Source organism: Apodemus sylvaticus, chromosome 2 (assembly GCF_947179515.1).
Source record: "Apodemus sylvaticus chromosome 2, mApoSyl1.1, whole genome shotgun sequence".
NCBI classification, from domain to species: domain Eukaryota; kingdom Metazoa; phylum Chordata; class Mammalia; order Rodentia; family Muridae; genus Apodemus; species Apodemus sylvaticus.
The window spans coordinates 78,950,464-78,977,506 of record NC_067473.1 but is presented as its reverse complement, the minus strand read 5'-3'; the positions used below and the strand labels follow the sequence as shown (position 1 = coordinate 78,977,506).

Here is a 27,043-nt window from a genome sequence, read left to right as displayed (position 1 = left end):
CAAAATGTTCTTGCTCCATGCCCATGCCTGTAGATTATGCTGGTTTCTTTTTAAGCTCATATTCAAGAGAAATAGATGGCTGATAATATCATGTTCTTGTTAAAAAGCTTCCCTTCTAATTGCTTCAGTGCAGTCTCGTTGAGATGACGCACGGTCTAGAAATGTCTAGGAAGTTGTGGAGATTACCACAGCATTGAGGCGCTGCTATTGCTTGCTCAGTTCGAATACTGACCCTTTTAAGTCACACCTCTCATTGCGTAGAAAACAATAATGCAGAGCTGAAGTGAGATCCCATCTACCTCAAGGCTAGAGGGAGTCAGGATTGCATTGGCCTCATCCGGACTGGGCTGGTCCATTACAGTTAGATGTTTGTTTTTTGGCACTTTTGTGACTCCCTTTGTGATTTCAGTGTGTATACAGAACTCTGTTCACAGCACTGATGCTTCCCTGCCCCTTCTGGTCTATTCCCTTAGGTGAGTGTGGCTGCTCCGAAGCGTGAGCTTGGGAAGAGCATGCATACAACTCTTTCTAGGTAGCTGACTTTGCTCCCTTCTGGAGACAGAGTTCCCTCAGTCGGCCTGAATTCTTCAAAGACACATCTTGCCAGATAAGTGACTGGAAAAATGAGTGACTTCGATGCCCTGAGCAGAGTAGGATGCTCAGCATGACCTTTAGGGGCTCAACCACTGAGGTTGCAAATCCCCTGGCCTTTTCTGCCAGGCTGAGCTGAAGACTGTGCCCAACTATGAGTGAAGAAACTATGTCCAGGGCAGCTGTCTCTCTTCGAAAAGCCATTGTTATCATCATTGATAAAGCTATGGAAGGTTTTACCACAAAATTCATATCTAGAAGCAAAGCCAGCAAGTGAATATAACTGCATTTTTTTTAAAAAAGCTATACTTAAGAAATAAAGGTAAATGTGACTTGGACACTATTAACTGTGAGTACACATCCATTTACGTAGAGGCACTGTTTCCAGCATAATGTAATTATCTGCCCTACCCCCACTTTGAAGGAGCTGAATGAAGCTTGGTTTTAGGTCCAAAATCTTCCCCCCTTCCCAGTACCGGAGAAACAGGAGCAAGGTAAATCAGCCGTGAATGCTGTTGAAACATGTAAGGAGGGAGCGATTGAGATGGATACATAATTACCTTGAATCTCATTGTACATTTACACACAGGGATAATTAGGTGAGCATTCTATCCTCTGCAGACTGTTTCCACAAGTACTGCAGCTCTTCACATGATTTCCACGAAACTGTTCCCAGGACCATGTAAAGTACTCACAGGGACTGCCGACCACGAATCAAAACTGCACGTGGCCATGATGTTAAGACCCTTCTCTCATGGGCAAAATAAAAGACCAAGAGCTGAACTCTGCCATGCTTCCGCTAAAGAACAGGAATTAGAGCTTTATTGCTTCTTTGAGCTCCAGCAAATAAAGCAAATTCGGACACACAGAGCCCCAGGTCCCTGGTCTGTCTTGCTGGAAGTGAGTGCGATTACAGTTACCGTGGGTGGGGAGGGGGTCCTTAGCACAAGCAGTGCTGGCCTTGGCAGCCACAGCTCTTTTAAATCTCAGCAGAGAGGACTTCCAAGGCAAGACTGGGATCCAGATGTGTTGATTACTAACTTTGCCTGAGTTGTGGTGTGAGACATATATGCTTATCTGGCTGGGTTCCTTGTTCGAAGGTCACTGCCAAATGCTAACATAACATGTCTGTTCCTGGTAGCACCTTTCCTTTTCCCTTTCAAAATGGCTTTGATGTTGCTCAGAGCTTTTATTATTGGATCTGGGGCTGGAAGGCTAGTGTTAACTTCCAGACTTCAGGGGCTTTGTTGGTCTACCGCTTCCCACAATGGGCAGAGTCACTGGGAGGTCAGAGAACTGTGGTCACCATTGTCCCCATTAAGAACATAACTCAGAACCAAAGGAGTGAGTGTTCTTATGTTCAGGTCCATAGGTTGTTTCTAACCTGAAGGCAGACCCTCCCCCACCTCACATATGAAGTTTTGCTCTATTTAAAATATATACAGAAGTCAGAGGAGGTGAAATAAAATATACTTGATTTGTCAACCTGTTGTCTGCCCAAGTGTTTGTTACAGGCAGTGAATTGTTAAACAGAGAAATGAGTGATCCCGGATGAGAAGTCTGCTTTTGCAGACACAAAGAAATACATCCCGACAAGGAATGTAAAAATAATAGAAATCTCACTATATTGTGTTGATTCCCCATAGAATAATCCTGTAATTGTCTACTGTGTGACAGCCTGAATCACTCAGCCAATGGAATGATTAATGAACAAGACAATGAAGAACTTGTCACACTGACACAAAACAAGGAAGTGTGTGATAGTCATTAGGAACAAAGGACGAGATAAATACCCTCAGCACTAGGAAGGCGGATGCAGGAGGAATGTTGAAGAACACGGTGGCTTTAGAAGCAATTACAGGATTATCTATCTTGGTGTCCTGTTTGTTCTGAGTGGTCAGCCTAGCAAGCATGGGACAGATAAGGACAGGTCCCAGCATGGGACAGATAAGGACAGGTCTGAGCATGGGACCTGAGAGCCACAGGCCATTCTGTGGCCATTGACTGAATTGTGATTTGTTGGGAGAAGCAAGAGCTATGGAAACAGCCAAGTCTGGGTCCCAAGCTCCATTTGGGAATGCCATTAGCACTCACAGACCTCACCTCCTCGTAGCTGCAAAATAGAGGAAAGTGAGGTTTGTTGTAGACGGACTCGTGTTTAAGGTACGGGCTTCTCTTGGTTCATGGATGAAGCACAAAAATCTTGGATGGGTAGTGAAAATATACTGTCCTTTTCATTTCTTACCTAATTATATCCCATGTGAATATGTCAGTCCCATGTGAATGACTCTCAGGAAGGCTCCATACTCTAGATATTTTAGGCTAAATTTACCACCATGGACTATATTGCTATGTAAAAGACATGGCCTTCCATCTCAGAAAGAGTACACTTTATTTACCAAATGTAACAAGAATACAACTCAAGAGATACTATTGCTAAGAGTATACATTTTAAGCATTTGTATCAATTTCTATAAAGGAAAACAATTAGCCGTAACTTGAGATTAGTATTCATGTACTGCCTGTGCTTGCACAGGCTTTGCACTGGCCATGGTGCACACCGTGGGAATGTAATTCATAAATTTTATATTTGCTCTGGTGGGTTGGATACACAGTTCCTATAATCTGTCTTTAGAAGTAACTGTAATCTTCCAAAGGATATTTTTGTGTTTTATTCATTATTGTGTCTCCCTAAGTATCTAGCATGATGATCTTGGCAGATAGCTTGTCTCAGAAGCCCTTGCTGACTGAAGGCTGGGTGACATATTTACCAGTTAAGTGATTACTCAGGAAAATGTATTATCCAATAGAAATGGATCTAATAAATCTTTACTATTTCCACCAATAAGACCACATTGCACAGTTATGCACCAAACCAAACTTCAGACATAAACCCATCTGCATATAAACATAAAGAAACTAAACCAGCTTCCTCAGTATAACTGCTCAAAGTGTTTCTCTCTCTCTCTCTCTCTCTCTCTCTCTCTCTCTCTCTCTCTCTCTCTGATATTTTCTTTATTTACATTTCAAATGTTATCCCCTTACCCGGTTTTCCCCCCTCCCGGTAACCCCCATCCTACCTCTCCCACCCCTGCTGCTGTGAGGGTGTTCCTCCACCCACCCACCTCCCCGCCCTTGATTCCCCTACACTGGGGCATCTACCAAACCTTTATAGGACCAAGGACCTCTCCTCCCATTGATGCCTGACAAGGCCGTCCTCTGTTACATATGGAGCTGGAGCCATGTGTACTCCTTGGTTGGTGGTTTAGTCCCTGGGAGATATAGGGGGTGTGGTTGGTTAATATTGTTGTTCTTCCTATGGGGTTGCAAATCCCTTCAGCTCCTTCAGTCCTTTCTCTAACTTCTCCATTGGGGACCCTGTGCTCAGTTCAATGATTGGCTGCGAGCATCCACCTCTGTGTTTGTAAGGTTCTGGTAGGGCCTCTCAGGAGACAGCTATATCAGGCTCCACTGAAAGTGTTTTGATTCACTGCTTTACCCAAGTAACTGCTGTTGCACAAGAGGGCTGGGCAAACAAGACCTCAAATAAGTTATGTGAATTACCTGCTTTTATCAGCTTGAAAGGACTTTAGATTTTTGGAGTAGGTCAGACCATGTGGGATTCTGACTCTCACCACTTAACCTCTCCAAGTCCCGTGCGTGCCCTAGCTTGAAGGCAGAACAGTGGTATCTCCAACCCATGAGGGTGGCTGTGGTATTGATCAGTTTACAGCAGGTAGGTACTCCAAGCCTACTCAGAGCCTTGGGAGTGTCACAGGAGTTGGTTCACAGATGCCGGCATAACGCCTCTAGTCTAGCGTGAGTGCCTGCGCACCGCCCTTTACCAAATGCACATGGGCCGGTTCATTTCTCAGCTTTGTATTGAACGCTAACGGCGTCAGACACAGTGAACAAAACTAAGGGAAGTAGATGCTTACACCTGTGTTCAGGCATCTTCTAGCACAGGAGTAATCACAATGACGTAAAGTGATGAGTGGGTTAAGAGATTTTGAGGAGGATTAAGGATTAAGAGGGAAATTAAAGGCTATAAAAGAAGAAAATGGGAAGATTAAAAATTTTTTGGTAAGTAGCTAGGAAAGACACTGCTCAGGTAGCCTGGCTTAAGGACTGAAGGCAAGGCTCAGGAGAAAGCATTCCAGGAGGAAAGAGAAATGGGCACGAAAGCCCTGGTGCATGCAGGGAACATTCTGGTACCCGGTGGGGCCTGGGAGGAATGAGGAAGAAGGGGGTTGATGAAGGGAGTGGGTCCCATTAGCCTTTTGGTCGCAGATAAAGCCTCTGCTTTCATCCAGTGCAGAGTCACAGAAAGATTTAAGCAGAGGGTGACATGGTCTGGCCTGGGTTTCAGCTGTACCACTGTCTGAAACAATAGAGTGGCTAAGGTCCAAAGAAGACCAGTGTGGAAGTTGCTGCAGTAAACCAGGCTGGAGCAAGGCATGGACGAAGACACTGTACCCCAGACAATAGAAGAAACAGGACTGAGGTTCCAGGACAAACTTTAAGGGGCACAAGAGAAAGACAAAGAGCAGACCAAGGTTTCTGACCTGAGCATCCAGGACAGGGTTGCCATGAGTTGCAAGGGAGGTCATGGGAAACATTGGGACCAAGAACTTTATTCTGAACACATGGAGTTTACAGTGGGATAAAGCTGGACAAGCCAAGAAGGAAGCTTTTGGGGGAGTAGTAAAATTGCGCTTTCAAATATTACTGAGCAGAAGAGAGAGAGAGAGAGAGAGAGAGAGAGAGAGAGAGAGAGAGAGAGAGAGAGAGAGAGCTCGCTCAGTAGGAGAAACTGCTTCCAACTAAGCCCAAAGTTTCATCTCTGAGACCCATGTGCTAGAAGGAGAGATGACTCTTGAAAGTAGTCCTACAGAAGAAGAACAAATCAATCTGTATAACTGAGCCAATAAGCACTTTCTAATACCATTGGAAAGGGGAATACTATGTTTGCTAGAGGAAAATTGGTCCACCTGATAATTTGCTTTGGAAAAAGATCCCGTGCTAGAAAAGGCTGGAAAAGACGGGTAAGTTCAATGAAAATTTGTGACCAATAAATATTATTTTGTTTGAACCTTCTATTCCTTTAGTATATGCTGATTTCATTTTTTGCATCATTATGTGTATTTTTAAGTCTTAGGTTTAGATTTGAGATTTTTTCTTTCCTTTATTAGAACTTTATGGGTTCCCAAGCCAGATAAGGGTGTGTTGCCCATACCCGGGACGGCTCTCAGAGAACATGGCAGGAATGGGGCTGCTTCCTACCCACAAAATGTTGAGGCCCACTCAACTCCATAGACACAAAGGCCATGTCATGATAAAGCCAGTTAGGCTTCTGTTTTCCAGCCAGAGAACTGACTTCTGGGAAATCCTGTGACTGCCAGTTTGCTAATCTAGCTGCTGCCTTGGAAGGCCACTCCCAGCTGCAGCACCTCCCACCTTACCCTTTTGCTCCCCTCCCACTAACTCGAGCTCTATGATCTAGCCCCGCTATTTCAATAAAGGAGCTATCCTCTGAATCGGACTCCCAAGTGCTTCATACCTACCCTACTCACTGCCACCTGAGACCCTGCTCCCCAGCTCCTCCACATCCTGAGGCCACCACTGTGTGATGACCGATCAGGGAGGGACCCACAGAGCTTGGAATAGAAGTTCCAGGGAAGAGACACCCGGCCGGTGTGGTCCAGGTCATTTCGGTTTGGAAGGGTATTAGAATGTTCACATATAACATGGTATGTGTGTGTTTTCCACATCACCTGGACTATATGGTGTGAGTACAGAATAAGAGGCAGGAGAGTTTTTTGTTACTGTAGGACCGACCTTCAGCTGAGGGAGTGGGTGGCACTTGTTAATTAGATTCAGCCTGAGCAGTTGTGCGTGGATTGGATTTGGGACTGCCATCTCAATGTCTGTCCTTCTCAGTCTTATGCAGGGAAATACGTTCCAGCCATAGCATATTATATCCACTCCCTCAACCCCGTGCAGAAGTTCAAGATCCGCCTGAAAGGAATTGCCCTTGGAGACGCATACAGTGATCCTGAATCGGTTGGTGTCTTCCTTTTTCTCTCTCAATCTGTCCCTTACAGAGACCAATTCCTCTGAATTGAATAAACTCCCCTCATACTCTAGGGGCCTAATTCGTTAAAAAGTAAGGTTGACTTCACTCAAATTGAATTCTTAGCTAAACCTTTCAGTGTGTCAACTTACTGTCTCAGCCTGTGTGGTGGCCAACATCAGATTGCGCGTGATGTGTGTGTGACTTTGCTCTTGTATATGTCTGTGTGTATAATAGTCTGGATTGACTAAGCCCAGCAAAAACTCATAGGTCAAATGTTGCTTCTTGAAGCAAAGGGCGCCCAACCTTCTCTCTGAGGCGCTCATGTGTATCACTTCTGTCACCAGATTATAGGAGGGTATGCGGCATTCCTGTATGAAATTGGCTTGTTGGATGAACAGCAGCAAAAGCACTTCCAGAAGCAGTGTAGCAAGTGCATAAAATACATCAAAGAGCAGGAGTGGATGAAGGCCTTTGAAGTGAGTGCTGGGGCCCCCAGGATGCCCTTGAGCAATTAGAACCATGTGAGGAGAGGAGGGGTCAGGGGCACACCGTGGTGTTCCAGCTTTTGGGATGGTATCTATCCTCTCCTCTCTCTATGATCAGGAGGTGAAATGAGCGAACATGCACACCACCTGCATGTCTCTGAGCTCACTTTGGCTGTATTTTTAACCCGAGCTCCTTCCGGCATGCTTATCTAACTGCAGCTCTCATTAGACGTTCCGATTTCTTTAAATGTCGTGTGGGGCCCGAAGGCATTCTGTAGCATATGGAAAAATTAGAAGCAAGGTAACCTGGGAAGTGGATGCCTGAGCTTCAACAGATGCTTGGACACATTTAGAAGGGTTATGTCCATAAGCAGTACTTCAGCCATAGAGGTGACCCTGTGTGTAACCAAAGTCACATGCCTCCGAGTGTCAGGATCAAAGTCTACAAAATGTAGTGTACCAAGAGACATCTCCTAAGAGACACAGTGTGCATGAATATTATTACGCAGTTAACCTAACGCTTGAACATGAGAGTGGTGATATGATTTGAACCTTTACCTACTTGTTTTCCTTTTTTGGTTGGTATAATCTTACACTAAATACTGAGATGGAAGAACTTGTATGTTTTAGCCAATGCAAACATACATACAAAGCAAACAATCTTCCTTCAGTACTTCTGCTATGCATCTGTAGAACCATCTTTTCTGACACACAGGTGAACGACGCAAGCGCGGGATGAACTCTGAAGACCTCAATCGGCTTGCTCTCTCATGTGCTTTATATGCCTAAAGCCATCGTGACTGTTCGGACCAAGCCCTGATGTTAATAGTCTTTCAGAAGCATCACATATGCCGATTCCGACCAAAACAGGAGACGTATAGACTTGGGGGAAAAGAAGCAATTTGAAGCGAAGCCTCTTTTGTAAGCAGGGTGCCAGGCCACTACTGAGATCCCTTGTGGAGGTTGACATGGTTTGCTTTGAAGTCTGAGAGCAGCAAGCTGTGCAGATGGGTTGTGAAAGGGAAGTCCCAGCCCTAGGCAGGATGCACAGACTCTCCTTTCTGGGTCAGGGCACCAGATGTGGCTGAAAAATGTGGAGCCAGGATGCCTTGCACAGCTGTAAACATGAAGGAAGCAGGATTGTCTTGGGAGCATGTAAGATCCAGCTTTCCCTGGCAAGAGGGGTCTCTTCTAGATAAGTTTTAGGCTTTAGGCGACCTGCTGTGGTAGAGATGGGGGAGGGGGGAGGGAAGAGGAATGCTTGGGAATTGAGAAATTTTATGTGGTGTGAGACTAATTTGCAAGAGAGAAGCATTCACTATGGTTTAGAAGAAGCACACAGAGATTGTTAAGCAGCGTCTGAAGCAAGACCAGGCCTGGAGAAGGAAGGAAGAAATGAAGTCCTCAGCATATGATATGATGGCTACAACACTCACAGGTTGGGGGAACTATTGAAAAGTAGGAGTATTTTGTATGGCTAGAGACAGTGAGACTATGGCCCAGGAGTCTCTCCCAAACCAAATTCAGTAGAAAATTAAAATTAAAACACCACAGTCCTTAAAGGCATGGGATGTCTCTCTAATCACTGATCCAAGATCTTGAGTGATAGATTAAAAAAACTCTGAGTTTTCAAAGGAAATTGACAAAGCAGTGCTTAGCAGGTTAACTAAAAATGCTAAAACATCCTGAAATTCAAGAGGATACAGATGTCAAAATCTCAAGTCCAGCAGACTCAGCCTGTTTGATGTTCTCACTCTTTTATTAAAAGCGATATTTGTTTTATCTTATGTGTATAAGTGTTTGCCTGCATGTATATATGTGCACCACATGCATTCCTAGTGCCCCTAGAGGCCACAGTAAGGCATGAGATCTCCCAGAACTGGGTTTATACTTGCTTGTTAACTACCATGTACATGCTCGCAACTGAACCTGGGTCCTCTGCAAGAACAGCAAGTGATCTTAATGGCCGAGCAGATCCCTAGGACCCAGTGTTCTGATTTTTAAAAATGAGTCAGCCAGTAAAAGAGTGGTAATATCTGTTGGGAACACTGGAAACAGGCAAAGTTATCCACATATATGCTCTGATGGGGATGCTGGGCCCAGTGGAGAGTCATGAGTTCTTGAAGATCACACAGAGGTTGTGGGAGTCCTAGGACTGTAATGGGTCTGCTTGACTACATGCTCAGTGCTTCTCCCTCATGCAATAGTTTTGGATATTCTGTTACAATCAGGGGACATCTCCACAGTTCTCCAAGAGTAAAATGGCTGATCTCTTGTCCCTTCTATTTTTCTCCTAACAATGCTCTAAATCACCGAACATTCTCTGTGAAACAAGTTTTGATTATGATGTAGATTTCTAAAGACTAGACTAATCTAGACACATTGTTTGTTAGACAGCAAGTATTTTGTTTCTTGGTGGAAACAATCTATTGGGTTTTTTTTTTTTATTAAATTAGTGTGTGTGTGTGTGTGTGTGTGTGTGTGTGTGTGTGTGTGTGGTCTATGCACACGTGTGCCTGTGCATGCACACTATCACAGATGTGTGTTTATGTTTATGTGGAGGCCAGAGGTTGATGTCAGGCCTCCTCACAGATGTTCCCTTTGTGAGGCAGGGTCTCTCACTTGCTTGGGACTCTCCTAGAGAAATGCTACAGAAGCTAATCAGAGAACCCAGCAATCTACCTGTTCCCATCTCCAAAGCTCTGAGATTGCTGGTGAGCAGCACAACCTCAGGGGTTTGACACAGGTACTGAAGATTGAACATGGGCCCTCATGCTTGTGTGCAAGTACCTTGTGTGGCAACTGACCTACCACCATAGAACCCAAATTGACTCCACCAGTGATGTGTGCATTCAGCACGACTTTAGAATAGAGTGGACAAATTAAAGAAAGACACCTGCTCGGGGCAATGAACCTATAGTTTTATTAAACAAGCAGGTATCTCCTCAGTGTGAAGATGCAGTGGGGACATTTCTCCAGATGCAGCCCAGAGCAGAATTCCCAGCATGCCTAGCAGATTTTGGATGGTTCCTTACCCTTCTCAATCCTCACATCTCTACACAAGGATACTGCACAATCAGAGATACTGAGGACAGGGATACAGTGCAGTCTGACTGCTAGTACAGCAGTGGATGCATGCTTGTGAGTACAGGCTGAGGTCACAGAGGAGATAGAGCCATCATCAGTGTGTGCCCTGGCCAAGTTATTGCACTTCTGAGAAGCTTAGTTTCCTCACCAAACATTAGGATGATGGTATTTTATCTTCTAATAAACTAAACTCATTCTTGATGGATGGCTTTTTTTTTTAGAATGTGTTGATTTCATGTCATACAAGCCCTCTTAAAATACAGCAGCACAGAGAAAACACCACTCCTCCCCCATTCTCAACCCCCTCCTTTCTTCATCTTCCAGCCTTAACCCAGGCCAGCTGCCAGGGCACTTCTTCCTCCTAAAGGCTTAAGCTTTGCATTTCATAGCCTGAGAGAGCATACCAAGCACTGTTCCGGGCAGTTGTCTACCCTGTGGTATCTCTTCACATTCTCCATCAATCCCATCAAAATTCCTGGTGACTGTGTGGATGGTGTTTCAATACTCAGTTCCTCTGTCCTTTAGCCTCTGCGTTTTTTCTACAATCCCGTTCTCCCAGGAGTTGCTTATCCCTGCTACAAAATCAAAACTTAAGTAAAAACAAACAAACCTAACCAACCAAGTAAATAAGCAACCAAACAAAATCTTTCCAGAACCGGTCACCCACAGTCTGAGGCCCAGCGCATTTATTCAGTTGCCACACCCTATCCTGCCGGCCTACGCCTGTTAATGAACCAACTGTGCACTTGTGCAGCTCTGGTACCTTTCATCCCATTGAGCCACCATCTCCTCAGGAGCCCCAAGCCCCACGACTTCATTTCTCTGATTATTCAACCTAAACCCAGGGCCACACATTCAAGCCGCTCAGCTCCACAGATGCTTCCTTCAGCATCTTTGGCTAAGCTATGGCCATGGCTGGTACTGCTTCTTTGCTACCTCCATGCTGGCCCTTGTGCATCAGCCTATAGATAGAGAAAAACAGTAGCTGTGGTGAACACTCCTCCCTGCTGGGCCCGTAGATACCCTCCAATGGCTCCAAGACCTTGAACTCCATAGACTCCTTGAATCTCAGCCTGCACACCCTGCTCTCTCTGCTCACACTGCGGATGTGACCAGAGGCCATGTGAAGGAAACCCCTCTCACCAAGCAGACCCTCAAGTTGAAGCATCTGGTTTTACTATCTTCTGCCTGCAATGTTCTTTCTCCGATTGCCTATATTCTTGACTTTCTTCCAGCCAATGGGTAGTAATTAGAATGTCAACTTCTAAGTGAAACTTCTTTTTTTGATGTCCTCTACATGTTGGCACACACACCCATAGCACCTCCCATTCCTGTTCTCCTTACTGTTCCCGAATGCACATACCACGCTAACACCTGACATGATCTGCTTCGCCATGCTTATCGGTTTCCATAGAATGCACATTCTATGAGGGATGGCATTTGCCTGCTACAAATGATCAGAAAGTAAAATGAAAAAAAAATTGAAAATATAAGGGCTGGAGAAGTAGCTCCGTTGGTGGAGTATTGGTTGTGCAATCCCAAAGACCTGAACTGGAGCCTCATAACCCAAGTGAGAGCAAGAGCTCAGGCATGGTGGCATGGACATGTGCTGAGAAGCCCAATCTACCCTACCCCGTGAGTCCTGGGTGGGCGAGAGAACCTGTCTCAAATAAAGCTATGGACAGTGCTTGAGGAATGTTAGATTGTCTTTGGCCTCCATAGGTGTGCGCATGCACTTACATGCACATACACATGCATATGTCTATCATGCATGTGAATGCATATGTGCACACATAAGAACACCCATATAGACGAACACATCTTACAAATAAAAAGAATGAAAAATGCCCTGGCTGTATGATATAACGATGGTCGTGCTTGTTACCACTCCCTGACACTGCCCTTCTCTTTCTCCCTCTTTGACCTAGATTCTGGATAAGCTGCTGGATGGAGATATAACAAGTGGTCCATCTTTCTTTGAGAATGTGACAGGATGTACCAATTACTACAACATTTTACAGTGCACGGTAATGATCACAATTTAAAGAATGTAGTAATGTGTGCTTAAAACTTTGGCAAAACCAAACTGCCCTTGATTGAAAAAATATAGCTCATTTTAAACTAGGTGACCATGCCTGACATTTGTTGGAGAATCTCATCACCTGACTTTTGGGGGTTGTTTCCTACTGGGCTTGTTAGGTCGACATCCATATCATGTGATATTCTAGACAGCTCAGAATGGTGTCTGATTAACCCAGTTTCCCTACTAGTCCTTGTTCCTGGTGGGGGAATTCTGTGAAGGATCCAGGCTAGGATAGCAGCGCTGGGTTCTGGGTCTAGGCTTTAATCTATGAGTCTCTTGAAAACATCCACACTCTTTGTTCTGCACTTAAGATGGCTTAGGTAATCAGTGCTACCCAACCTTCCTGAAAATATTTTCCTTGTCTTACTTTTAACTTGAGGCATTTGGGCCTCCAGGGCAGCCCTCGCTTCGAGCCCTCTGGAATACTTTTTAAAGTATTCAAGTAGTTCCTTTCATAAAAGTAGGCCAGAGTTGACATCTTTTGTATAGAATTAAATGAAGAGACAGAGAGAGCCAGCTTGGCAGTTTAAATGTGCGGACTCTTGGTCTACTGAACAGCACAATACATTCAGTTTTTAAATTGACTTATTTATGAGCTATTTGGAAGTAAAATATGAAGTCAGTTTTGGTGGGATTCCCAGCCCTGTGGTTTGGATTTATATTCTACCAATAACAAAACATGGCAGGAAACGGAGAAACAGAATTTGTGATTATGATGTTTTTCTGTAGAAAGTAATGTATTCACAGCCAAAAAAAAAAAAAAAGGCTGATGAAACACAGAATTGTTGAACATAAATCCTAAACAGTATTTTTCTAACACGGAGGATTTTTAAGAGATGAATACTTATTCCTGTTTTTTTAAGTTTCCTGATTATATAGACAGTTTTAAGGAGTATTTTGTTTGTTTTTGTTTTTGTTTTTTAGTAAGGGTTGTGGGTAACTTTTGTTTTATGTCTTTTATTAAGTATCAGTTTTAGACATGCGATATAATTCCTCCCTAAATTATAAGCAGTTGATTGTGTGGGGGCTAGACAAAGAGAGATTAATGACCAGCAGAAAACAGCAAGGAGAGACAATGGCCTTAAACCACTATGCCACCCCTGGTCCCTTAAAAGCCATTTAACCTTCTTTTTTAGGGCCAATGTCATGGAGCAATTACCTTACATAATCTTACTTTTCTCCAACATTCTTCCCAGTGAGCTGGCTAATTAGAAGGCAGGACTGCAAAAGATTAGTGTCCGAGAAAGAAAATCCATTCTTGGGCAGATTGGCTATTGACTGCAAACGAAGGGGACTCTCTGTGCTCGGCCTGTGAGAGGGTCCCTCTTACCTGACCTGGGACTCCCCATTAACATGTCAAGCATGAGGAAAAGTTAGCAGTTTAGTCTTGTCCTGTTTACTGGGCTGTGAGTCGTGAGGGAGTCTCAGCTTTCCCGGTGGGCTGTGCCTGACATCTTCCTCCGTGACACCTGGTAATGTGCCTCCTGCCAGGAACTCGAGGACCAAAGTTACTTTGCGAAATTCTTGTCGCTCCCACAAGTGAGACAAGCCATCCATGTGGGAAACCAGAACTTCAGTGATGGTGCTGAGGTTGAGAAGTACCTGCGAGAGGACACAGTGAAGTCGGTGAAACCATGGCTAACTGAGATCATGAATTACTACAAGGTGAGCAGGGGCCGTGGAGGGTGAGGATCTATCCCAATCTCCTGGGCGACCATGAGCAGAGGGAAATTCCTTTTTTTCCTATTTTACTTCCTCCTTTCAAAAGTTATCACCTATTCTATTTATAAAATAGAAATAGCCTTCTTTATTTTATTATTTGTCTTTTTAATGATTTCTTAAAAGTAAGTTCCGTGAGTAAAGCTCTTATACTTACCCAGTTAAAGGAAATAAAGCCAAGAAGATGTCTAGCCTTGCATGATAATCAATTGTCCTTGTTAGTTACCCTAGGATGTGAATGACGGCCTCATCATAGTTAATCCAGGAGTGCGTCTGCTTAGGAATCGCCCTCATTGGCTTTGACCAGGGATTATCCTGCTCAGATCTGCCACAGGCCCAGCCTTGTGGGGCTGTTGTATTGGAGTAAGCAATGAGTCCATTCTGAGTAGAGCAGGGCATTCTGAACAGGCACTGTGTTTAGGGTTGACATGTTCCAACTGGTTGGCGATAGGACGCCCCAGTGGAAGTCACAGAGAGCTGTCCCTCAGTTGGTCCCCAGTATCAGGGTGGATACCCAGAGCAGGTGATCTGGCAAAAAGTCCCCTGTGTATTGGTCCTTTCCTAGCACCACTCTCTTCACCCATCTCTGATCCTAGGGATGGTCCACGGGTAGGGCAACCCTGGAGGATGAGTGCAGAAGTGAAGAGAGGCAAGAATGGTACCCGAAATGCACAAAAGACTAACACCTAGTGCTCTGTAAGGCACCTTGTAGGATTAGACAAGAAAGTCCGGTTTTCAATGTATTTATTCAATTTTCACCTCTCCACATACTACTTCTGTAGATCCACAGGCCTTTACTGTTTCTTTCTAACTTGAGGACCATATACTTCTGTGATGTCTGTGTTAGGAACGGTCCTGAGGATTTTCAGTGTACAGCATGCACTGTAGTATAGGAAGCTTCTGAACAAGCACATACTTACCAGCTTGTGTTTTAGAGTACTCCCAGGGAAATCTCACCTGTTCTGGTTCTAGTACACAGGGTTTAACACCTGTGTAAAATCTACTAGCCTGCAGAACATGAGGAGACCCTACCTTCCAGGGAAGACAGAACCTCAGTACACCAGGGCAGGATTTCAACCATCCTCGCTTTGGGTTCTGCTGAGAGAATATGGTATTTGTCTGCTCTTAGTCTGTCCTCCTCTCTGAGTGCATTCTCCTTTGGTGATCCTTAGGACACACTGCTGCCATCCTGGGTACTTGATAGCTATGTAGGTGAAGACCCAAAGCACCTGCCTATGTGCAGTGAATAAATAAAAGAAACCTTAGTTGTGTCAAAAATATACCAAGAAAACCTGTCATAACAAACTAGGTATTTATCATTCTCAATTTACTAAACCAAAAAAGTACTTAGCACTTGTGTAGGGTTTTGTTTGTTTTGTTTGTTTGTGTGTTTGTTTTGGTTTTTTGGATTTGGTTTTTTCAAGACAGGGTTTTTCTGTATAGCCCTAGCTGTCCTGGAACTCACTCTGTAGACCAGGATGGTCTCAAACTCAGAAATCTGCCTGCCTCTGCCTCCCAGAGTACTGGGATTACAGGAGTGCGCCACCACAGCCCGGCTAGCACTTGTGTTTTAAAACATAAAAAGTTAGATATAATGACAAATTCCAAAGTGGCTCTTGATTTGGGCTCTGAGATGTGTATATATACACACACACACCACACACACACACACACACACACACACACACACACACACTGGAAAGTGAGTCCTTTCTAAAGCATTTGAGGCTAGGGTGGAAGATCCAGCATTCCCGGTGATATAATGTTCCTAATGCTAACCATCACTTCAAGCTGATCACTAGATACTAAAGAGAAACACACTGACTAGAGAACACTTGGATATTTCAGCATCTCCATTTGTTGCATCTATAGCTCAAATCAGCTGTCTCAGTCTTCTGGCTGCTATGACAAAATATTCGAGTAGGTGATTTCCATTCTACAAAAGCTTACTGCTCTCAGTACCAGAACCTGCTGTCTGGGGCAGAGTTCTCTGATGGGAGTGGGAGTCAGTGTCCTATTGCCTTTGTGCAGAGTCCTCCTTGGCAGAAGAGGCTGGGATTACTTTGTAGCAGTGGTTCTCAACCTTCCTAATTATGTGACACTTTAATACAGTTCCTCACATTGTGGTGGCCACCAACCATAAAATTATTTTGATCGTTACTTCGTAACTGTAATTTTGCTACTGTTAAGAATCGTAATGTAAATATCTGATATATAGGATATCTGGTATGCGACCCCTGTGAAAGGGTCCTTCAACCCTCCAAAGGGTCAATACCCACAGGTTGAGAACCATTGCTTTATATAGTTTTCTCTCATTCTCAAGAACTTCACCCTCATGATTCAGTTGCTTTCCAAGTCTCCACATTGGGGATTTGGTACCAACATATGTATTTTGGGGAAAAGACAGAAATATGAAGACCTTGGCACCCTCAAATTTAAACTCCAATGAAATATAAATATTCTCTGTATGCTTCAAATTTACATCAATCTCCAGCAAAAGGAAACTGTTTAGTGTTGCAGATAATACATGTTGCAATAAAGAAAGAACAAACTGTACAGTCAGTCTGAATGCCGACTGAACAGGGAGGCTGTGGAACAGAGCAGCCGTTCATGCAGACAGCTGGTAGAGCCCTCCCGGCAGTGATTGCTCTTGGCTTGTCCATTACCGATGGCGAACCTCAATGTGTATATAACAGAGTCAGAACAACATAGATTGGCTTAAGACATTATTGCCTTAAAGTTATATTTATATAAGACTCAGCTCTAATTTGTCATAGAAAGTAGTAAGCCTATTTCTATTCATAAGAACACAGGAGTCTTTTCCCAGTACTCTGTCCACTTGAGCCAATGTGCCATACCTCTGATAGAATGAGGAAGGCCTTCCGGAGTGTCTGTGATGGTGTTTCCGTGTGTTTGTATGTGAACATCAAGCACAGCCATGCTTTTGCAAAGGCTTGTGGGAAATGCAGATGCTGAGATTTCGATGGTAGAATGGTAAACTGAGATATGCACAGTTAGAGTAACCTGGCAGATGACTGGAATTTCTTCAAGATTCCATTAGATTAGAATCTTGTCAGGATTTTTAGGGGCTGTGTGATAAAAGACCACGAGGGCCTAGAGCGCACACTCAAAGGTCAGGTAAAACAGTGAACTTGAGCTCATGGCTCTTCCTTTGGAATGACTACTTAACTCTTTGAGATTCAGTTTCCTTATTATAGAATAAGAGAGGAAAAGGTCAGCTTCCATGAGGTTTAAGATAGATTATATTTAAAAACAGTCCCTGGTGGTTATAATGTTCATAACCATAACCAGTTACCAAGAACTTTCCAAAATATCTAAGAACCAGCTATTCATAAAAGTGAAGCGGTGATGTGAGACGGCTGGAGAGATGGCTCGGTGGGTAAAGACCTCCACCCATGGGTGGGTGTGAAGATCTGGAATACTCACACACCTTCTGAAACCACTTTTATGCACTCACCTTATGGCAAGATGAGACTTGGAGACAGGAGGATTCCCAGACTTGTGTGTAACAGTTAGCCTAGAGTACACATCCAGCAACAAAGAGCCCCTGTCTCAAAAAGATGGACATCAAGGGCTAACTCCTGAGGTTTCTCCACACACATGTGCACATGCGCGTGCTCTCTCTCCCACCTCCTCCTCCTCTTCCTCTTCTTCCTCCTGTCTCCTTTCCTCCTTCCTTCCTCCCTCTCACCCCCTCTTTCTCACATACACAGGCTTATGCCTGAACCGCACCCCCCCCCCAATTATAAAAGCAGAAAAGGCCTCACAGATTTCCACTTTCTTGTCTAGAACTTGGGGAGTTTAGAAGACATTATTACCATCAGTACAGGGAGAACCGCGCTTCTCAAAATTGTGAATAAATGAGGTCACAGAGCAAGCCACAGTACTCCACATTGGAGGCAAATAAAGAGGAGCATCTCCCCCTGTCTGGAACACAACCTCAGAAGGAGGGGGACCTCAGTAGGACAGGGCCCCAGGAGGAAATGGAACTGTGATCAGCGTGTGGCTGGAGGGTAGAGCCAGGAATGTAGAAGTCACAGCACTGGAAGCCCAGTCAAACTGGGCTGTTGTTCGTCCAGGTTCTCAAGAAACTGTTGGGGGAATCTCCCTGGCATTTATAACAGTAAGAAGAAGGGCAGGGAAACAATGTAGACCCTGCCCAAGTACCATGATCTTAACAAGATCTGCCCAGGAAGGAGATCAACTACTTTCTCAGCACCAAGCCTACTGGAGTTTGATCATAGCCTGCTGGTGCTTCTACTTTACATAAGGTGAGGTTGCATGCCAACCCCACCCCCAAAAAGGCATGGTAGGTTAGACATGGTGCTAATTGAAAATGCATTTAATACAACCTAACAGATTTTAGCACTCAGCCCAGGCTACCTCCAACATACTCCATCTACTTTCACTAGTCTGCAGCTGGGAAGTATCTTCCATGGCACTACTCTAAAGGCTGACTACTTCATGCTCTTTATTTTTCAATGGAAATGAAACCACAAAATGCAGTAACCCCAACTACCAGTCCTGCAGCACACCGTTGGGTGGCTGTCGCCTCCTGATCTGCATGGACTGATGAAGGCTGTAGCTTGTTGTCACTACAGCATTGCAAGTGTGTGCGACTGACCTGGGAAAAGATCAAACATGGATGAAGAGGTCCACCACCATCAGAGAGTTGAAAAAGGCCAAATTAAACCGTTCTAAGTCTGGCACTCTATTATTCATCTGCAGCCCCCTTTAGGCATGCTGTTCCATCAGCGAGTGTCAGGGGCCCACAGTTCTGAGAAGTTCACAGTCTATAAGCACAGGCTCCCAAGAGACAGAGACTGTGGAGCGCTTCCATTTCAAGTCTTTCAGCTGCTTATCTTGACCTGTTTCTTGCAGTTCTTACTGCCAAGTGCACAGTGCCAACCTTTCAACAAGACTTTGCAAGTATGGTTTGAAGACACTGAGTACTCCTTAGACCCAGAACAAGACAAGAATGGCAACATTCCAGATGAGGAATTAAGACAAAACAGAAGATACCTGATTAGCACTTTCCCAGAAAACAACAAAATGTACAAACAGGTAGATACTAGATATGGACATGTGGGAATTCTAAGAGTCAAAGCAGACACGTTTGTAATAAAGATGCTGTAACAGACATTAAGACATTAAGGTTTTGGCAGTCTCGTTAGCGACTGGGTACTACTGAGGAAGGAGAGAATCAATAAGTTTTAGATATCGCACCTGAAACTGCAAAAACCAACACACAAAACAGAACAAAACAGCTTCCACCCCGCTGAACAGCTTCTGAGTGACAAGAGAAAGAACAGAGTGACTTTCATGCAGTGTTATGACCACAGGGAGAATGTTTAAAAAGCAACAGAAGCAATGTTGTAAGCAGTTAATGACAGGAAATTTATGCAAATCAATGTTATATATAAACTACTCAGAGAACATTAGACAGGGTACTTGCAAAACAAATAAATCTAATACACAAGGCATTCTTAGACAACAGAAAGAAAAGGAATTTGCTGTCAGTCAATCCGCATCGCAAGCAACTTTTAATAAGATTTTTTAAAGAGGAAAAAAACAAAATATTCTGTGGAAAATTCACCTCTGTGAAAGGAAAGGGAGAAGGGCTTAGTGGGTACATCTTTAATTCAAACGCTTGAGAGACAGAAGCAAGTAAGTCTCTGTGAGTTTGAGGCCAGCCTGGTCTAGATAGCAATTTCTGAGCCAGTCAGGGCTATATACAGAGACTTTGTCTCCAAACACAAAAAACCAAACCAAACCACCACCACAAACAACAAAAGAGACAAAAGATGAAAAGAGAGTCAAATAATGAATATGATAGTTTATGTAACAAATCCAAAGGAATTAGCTTAAAAAGTAAACTCCTTGGATAACCGTTCTGGAGTTGTAGGATATGAGATAAATGCACAAGAGGTGATTACTTTTAATTATCAACAATAAATAATTTGAAATCCAAACAGTACTATTTATGCCAACAAACACACATAATGAGAAACTTAGGTGTAGACCTAGTGAAATGTGAAATCACAAAACTGGTGAAAGATTTAAATAACACAGAATAGAGAAATGTTGCCTGTTCGTGCACAGGCCAAGTTAGCATTACCAAAACCTCAGTACTTCACAAGGGTATCCACAGTTTCAATTTCTCCCCAAAGTCTGTCAGCTGCATGCGTAGATGAGTTAATTCCAAAGTGTATATGAAAAGTCAAAAGATTCATAATAGCCAACACAATATCAAAGATGGAGGATGTTGGAGGACTTAGGAAGACTTCCTATAGAATGGGCAATAGGCTAGACAAATGGATCTACAGGACAGAATGGAACTCAGGAGGAGACCCATGCAAATACAGTCAGATGCTCTTTGACAAGTTGGGAATGGCAGGACAACGGAGCAGGTTAATCTTCAATAAATGGTGCTGAAAAAAACTGGATAGCCACCTATAAAATAAGCACTGTGAACTCTTGGGCACTTTACAAGTACAGTCATAATACATGCAGATCTAGAGCAAAAACACCACCAGAAAACTTGAAGTCTGAATCCTGAGGATTCAGCATCCTGGGGATACAGGTCTGCAGCTGGGGCCCTGCTGCTGGGCCCATATGAAGTGTGGTTGTTAGCCTTGGGCCTGACACCAGATCTGGGAGGTGTGAAACTTTGTCCCCAAGTGGGTAGTTTCCACTCAACCAGCAGAAATAACCCAAAACCTAGAAGGACATTAGTCTCTTGGATTTTTTCCTAGCTAAACTTAGTAAATGTGTACTTTCTGCATTCTGTAGGTTTTCTTTTCTCTGTGACCACATAACTGACAAAAAGTAAGACTATTGAGGAAGGGTGTTTGTTAGGCTCATCGTGTGTTTGTCATGTCAAGAATAGCCTGGTGTTAGAAGTGGACTTGTCCCTGTAGAAGCTGGACTTGGCTCACACCTGCATGCATCAGGAAACAGAGGGGAATGCAGGTGCTCATCTGGCCTTCTCCATTTTTGCTTTCATTCAGTCAGGAGCCTCACTCACGGGCTGGCGGCACCCAAATCCAGGAGGAGTCCCCCTTTCTTAGTTCAACCTCTTCATCAAAGATGCGTACTTGACGATGAGTCTCCTAGGTGATTCTAAACACAGTCAAATTGACAAGAAATAATAAGCATCACAGTTCCCAACTTAAAAATGAAATCACTTAACATACAAATGAACAGGCTGCCATACAGAGTGAACATGGGGAGAGTCAAGAAGCTTGATATGTAGGGCACGTGATGCCTACATATCTGTATAACTGTATAAAGTAAACCTGCATATGTAAAATGGAATCACAAAATAAGCAAGAAACTATGAATCTTGAAGCTTGGCCAGTCAGGTGATTCAGGAGGTAAAAATGATTGCTCAGCTATGCCTGACTACCTGAATTTAGTTTCTAGGATACTCATAATGGAAAAAGATAACCAACTTCACAAGTTGTCCTTTGACCTACACACACACACACACACACACACACACACACACACACATTCCTGTGGCATACACACAGACACACACACACACATTCCCCTGGAATACACACAGACACAGTCACACACACACACACACACACACACACACCATGCCATATGCACACTGCCCCCAACAAACAAACAAACAAACAAACAAAAAATGTAAAAGTATCTTTGAAATTTGATGAGGCCAGCTTTGAGGAGAATGAAACAGTTGTTGGAGACATGATGTTTACCATGTGTCTCAGAAAAATCCTTGAGGCCAGAACAGAAAGGATGGAAGGAAAGCCTTGTGGTTGTTTTCTCTTCAAGACCGATGGTGCTTTCTGCCTTACAATTCTTTCCTCTGCTTGCTTTGTGTCTTTGGAGAACTTTCTATCTTGGTGTTTTTGTCCACTTATTGGTTTGTCTTTGAACAATTGAGCTGTGTGCCTTCCACAGTTCGTGTTAGTGTCTTGTCAGCTCTCAGAGTTGCTGGCATCTTTGCCATAGCGCTCATTAAGGCTCACGGTTCCTGGTTTGGATGAATTCTCCTTGATCTCTGAGCTCTTTCATTGTGGGTGCTTTGTTGTTGTACTTAAGAATCCAGTGCCTAACTCCAGAGAGCAAAGGTGTAGTCCTTCAGCTGTTTTCTAAGGTTTTTATATTACACACACACACACACACACACACACACACACACACATACACACACACATACACACACACACACACACACACACGAAGCTAAGATCCACATACAAGAAAGAACATTCTGTGTTTACTTTTCTGAGTCTGTGTTTACTCACTTAATAGAAAAATTATAGTTCTATCCACTTTCCTGGGCATATTTTATAACTTAATTATTCTTTGCGGCTGAGTGAAATTTCGCTGTGTATAATTATTGATTCATCTGGTGGTAGATCTTATTTCTCTGCCATTATGAACAGAGCAGCAATCAACAGGGATGGACAGATATCTCTCTTGTAGGATACAGAATCCTTGGGCTACCCCAGTAGTAATATAGATGTGTCACAGAAGGATGTTAGACTTTGTTCAAAACCTTTTCTGATAGGTGCAGAGCTACTGATATGACCGTGTACTGTCTGTCTTTGAGTCCATTTGCTGATGTGTAGCATTTGTTGATTTCCATATGTTGATCTATAAGAAATGTCAACAATCAAAGGTACTTGATCGTGATGAACAATTTTCTTGAAAGTGTTTTGCAAGTATTTTGTTGCCCTTTCTCCAGCTATGTTCATTAGGAAGATTAATCTTCAGGCTTTTTGTTTGTTTTGTTTTGTTTTTCTGTCTCTTTATGCAGTTTTGTTGTCAGAATAATGCTGACGTTGTCAGAGGAATTTAGTAGTGTTCCTTCTCTTTCTACATTATGGAATTCTTTGGTAAACATTAGTATTAGGTTTTTGGAGGTCTGATGGGTCCCGCCATGAATCCATCTAGGTCGTGACTTACTTTTTGGTGGAAGAATTGTTTTTGATATTGGTCTCACTGCTTTGGTGTAGGTAACTTGAAATTGTCTTGGTTTGGTTTGGAGACATCATTTCATCTAAAAAATTATCCACTTGGTTTTTATTTTCTGAATTATAAAATATATGCTTTTAAGGTGTGTCATAGTGAGTTCTTAGTTTCATCCGTATCTTAAACAACTTCATCTCTCATTTTTGTCAACTTAAGGCTTCTCTCCCTCCTGTTTAGCTTGGCTAAGACGCTGTCAATCTTATTTATTTTTTCAAAGAATTGACTCTTTGTTTCATTGATTTTTTTTTCCATTTCCACATTCTTACTTTCTGTCCTGATCTTATTGCTACTTTCCTCCTACTGTTTTGAGGTCTGGCTTGTTCTCGTTTTTTCCCAGTTCCCTAGGATATATTAATAAATTACTTATTTGCAATTTCTCTGATTTTTTCTTCTTTTTCTTTTTTTTTCCTTTCTTTTCTTCTTCTTTTTTTTTTTTTTTAAGTTTTTTAAGACAGGGTTTCTCTGTGTAGCCCTGGCTGTCCTGGAACTCACTCTGTAGACCAGGCTGGCCTCGAACTCAGAAATCCACCTGTCTCTGCCTCCCAAGTGCTGGGATTACAGGCATGTGCCACCACTACCGGGCTAGCTTCCTTCTTAAGAATCCGTATTTTTTTAGTTTGTGGTGTTGTTATTTTCAGTTTCTAGGAACGTATTGACTTTCTCCTTGATTTCTTCAAGCACCCATTCAGCAGTGTTATCTCATCTCCGAGATTTTGTGCATGCTCTGCTGTTGCTCCTGCTGCTAATCCGGCAATTTGCTGCATTGCAAACAGAGAGAATACAAGAAGTTATTTCAATTTTCTTGTGTTGGTGAAGACTTGCTTTGTGTGATATAATCTAATTAGAGAATGACCCATGGGCTGCTGAGAAGAATGTGTGCTCTGCACTGTTTAGAATATTTGTAGAGGTCTGTTAAGTCCATTTGACCCTTGGTGTCATTTAATTTAGCCGTTTCTCTGTTTATTTTATTAGTTTATTTTATTTGGCTGTTTGTTTTTATAAGACATGGTCTCACTATGTTACCCTGACTGACCTGGATTTTTTTTTTTTTGTAATTTAATTTATTTTATGTATTCGAGATACACTGTCACTACCTTCAGACACACCAGAAGAGGGCAACAGATCCCATTACAGTGAACCACCAGATGGTTGCTGGAATTGAACTCGGGATCTCAGGAAGAGCAGTTAGTGGTCTTAACTGCTGAGCCATCTCCCCAAGCCTGGCCTGGATCTTTTTAAGTAGACCAGGCTGGTGTTGAACTAACAGAGTGCTGCATGCTATTGCTTCTGTGGTACTGGGACTACAGCACCTCCCACACCTAACTTTCTGTTTTTCTTATGACAGGTTAATGCTCTGTCTATTGGTGAGAGTAGGGCATCACAGCTCCCGTGATTACTGTATTGAGGTTGATCTGTGTTGTTAGTGACATCTGCTTTTCTCAATCAGGTGCACCCATGATCAGTATATGTGCTCAGAACTGTGGTGGTGTTCTCTTGATGGGCTTTCCTCTTAAGCTGTATGAAGTGGCCTGATTTATCTCGTCTGTCTGTTTTTTTGTTTTAATCTATTTTGTCAGATAGTTGAACAGCAAGACTGGCTTGGTTCCTGGGTCTGTTTGCTTGGGATAGCTTTTTACATCGTCTTCCACCCTAAGGAAACATCTATCCTTTGTGATACGATCTGTTTCTTGGCAACAACAAATAGATGAATCCTACTGTTGATTTTTTTTTTAAATTAACTTTGCTGGGTCAGGGTGCCAAGCTTCTGTGGATGGGTAGGAGGACAACTTGTGGAGGAAGTTCTTCCCTTCCACCGTGTGGGTTCCATGGGTTGAACTCAAGACTGCCAGGCTGCCAGCAAATGCCTTTATGTGATTAGCTGTCTCTCTGTAGGAGCACTGACCTTTTTTTTTTTATCCAATCTGCTATCTTTTACAACAATTTGCTAGCCTCTGTCTTCTGATGGGGGAATTGAGACTATTACTATACAGAGTTAGTTTTGAAAGCTACGTATTGTTTCTTGTCGTTTGGAGTGGGAGTGGGTGGTAGTCTTTGCCAGTCTTCCTGTTCCTTTCTTGCTTAACTGTTATTCAAGGGTGGTTTATTCTTCCTTGTAGCCCTAGGGATATGTTTGTCTTTCTCTTCAGTCTTCAAGGATCTTCTGTAGGCTTAGTGGCCATGACTTTTAAAATCCTGTCTTTATCACAGAAAGTTTCTTCTTCAAAGAGAAGGTCTTTGCTAGGTCTGAGGTAGTCCTTGCTGCTGTCTTTCAAAACTCGAAAGACATCATTTCAAGCTCTCTTGACGCTTAACGTTTCAGTTGACAGATGAGCTGCTATTCTGGTAGATCTCCCTTTACATCTGAGTTGATGTTTCTCTTGCCACTTTCAAGATTTTCATTGTTCTACCTGTGTCCCCGTTAAAGGGGCGTTCCCTGACAAGACAGCAATGCCTGTGGTCAGTAAATATGAACCACTCCAGAGAAGGTTTCAAGTATGCTTACTGCACATGAGAAACTACTTAGCTGGTGAAAGCCTATGACCGGGTTGGTGAGCACAATGCCTTGGATTAGATAGGGAGCACGCAGAGTCCCTGGGCAACTATGCAGAAAGAGCACATTAGATGAGACCCGAGAGTGTAGACTCCTTTGCAGGCCAACAGCCTGCAGCTACTCTTGCTACTTCAGAACTCGGTGTTTGGGTTGCAGGAGCATGCTGTGCCATGCTCTTATTTAGAAGCGCAGTGTGCTAATTCTGGTAGATCTCTGGTCGATCTGGTAGGCTGGCCAGCTGCTCATGCTTGACTTTCCTCCTACATAAAGGAATAGTTGAATTCTAAGGTAATGAGGGGCAGCCCTTTTCTGATCTTGTATGTCTGCCACCTTGAATGCCCCCTATATCCCAACAGGTATTTCTTTCCCTAGTTTGGGGGTGGTATTCTTGCAGTCATTTCACCAAGATGTTTTCTTTGCCTTTGGAATAGAATACTCCCTTTCATGCTCATGATTCTTAGATTTGATTTTTTCATGGTTTCCCAAATATCTTGACAAGTTTCTTACTGATTTATCTTTCTTATTGTTGGAATGTTCCAATATTTCCATCTTGTCTTCAACCTTACATTTTCTGACCATCCTCCTGTCTATTAGTAAGCCCTATCCACAGAGTTATTTGACTTCCTGCATCCATTTCTAGTATTTAATTTTGGGGTTTTCTTTAGTGTTCCCACATTATGTTATTGTTATCATCTGGCTTTCCCGGGGAGCACCCCTGGGTATTCCGATCACACCCAAGTGACACCCAGTGTTAGATTCTGATAGGTCTTCTTCAGGGCAATGGGTGGCATTGAAGCCATATGGACATACAATCCTCTCTGGGTGACAGGTAGGGCTTGAACCTTGTAGCAACCCTCTGAACACTGGGAACAAAACCTTATGGATTTGTTCAGCTCGTTAGGGCAACAATAGGAGTACACTGACTGTACTGGTGAGACAGAGCTGGGCCTCATGGACACACTCTTCACTTGGACAGTGGGTAGAACTAGAGACTCCCAGGTGCACGGGCACCTTGTTCCCTGGGGTAATGATCAGACGGAAGCCTCACAGTGTACAGACTTCACTAGGGTGACTGGTGGAATTGAAGCCTCAATGGCATGCTGACCTCAGGTGAGGCTGAAGCTTCCCTGGTACACTGACTCCAGCATCTTGAGAAGCAGGGCTGAAGCCCCACAGATTTTTAAAAAAGATTTGTTTATGTATGTGAGTACAGTGTTGCTGCCTTCAGACACACCAGAAGAGGGCATCAGATCCCATTATAGATGGTTGGGAACCACCATGTGGTTGCTGGGAATTGAACCCCACTTCTGGAAAGCAATCAGTGCTCTTAACCACTGAGCCATCTCTCCAGTTCCATAACTGTAAGAAAGTGTAGGCAAGCCTGGAGCCCCTCTTGTATAGTCCTTGCAAGAATG

General features: G+C 43.4%; 1 protein-coding gene across 2 annotated transcripts in view; it reads left to right on the top strand.

The window, feature by feature from the left end:
- Positions 1-27,043, top strand: part of Cpvl (carboxypeptidase vitellogenic like) — a 104,139-nt gene that overhangs the window by 33,800 nt on the left and 43,296 nt on the right. The window contains exons 7-10 of one of the 2 annotated variants that reach the window (XM_052172537.1): positions 6,532-6,654; positions 7,012-7,143; positions 12,168-12,266; positions 13,814-13,987. In XM_052172537.1, coding sequence (XP_052028497.1) covers positions 6,532-6,654; positions 7,012-7,143; positions 12,168-12,266; positions 13,814-13,987 — 528 coding nt within the window. The remainder of the gene's footprint in view (positions 1-6,531; positions 6,655-7,011; positions 7,144-12,167; positions 12,267-13,813; positions 13,988-27,043) is intronic. The other variant, XM_052172536.1, reaches the window with a different exon arrangement.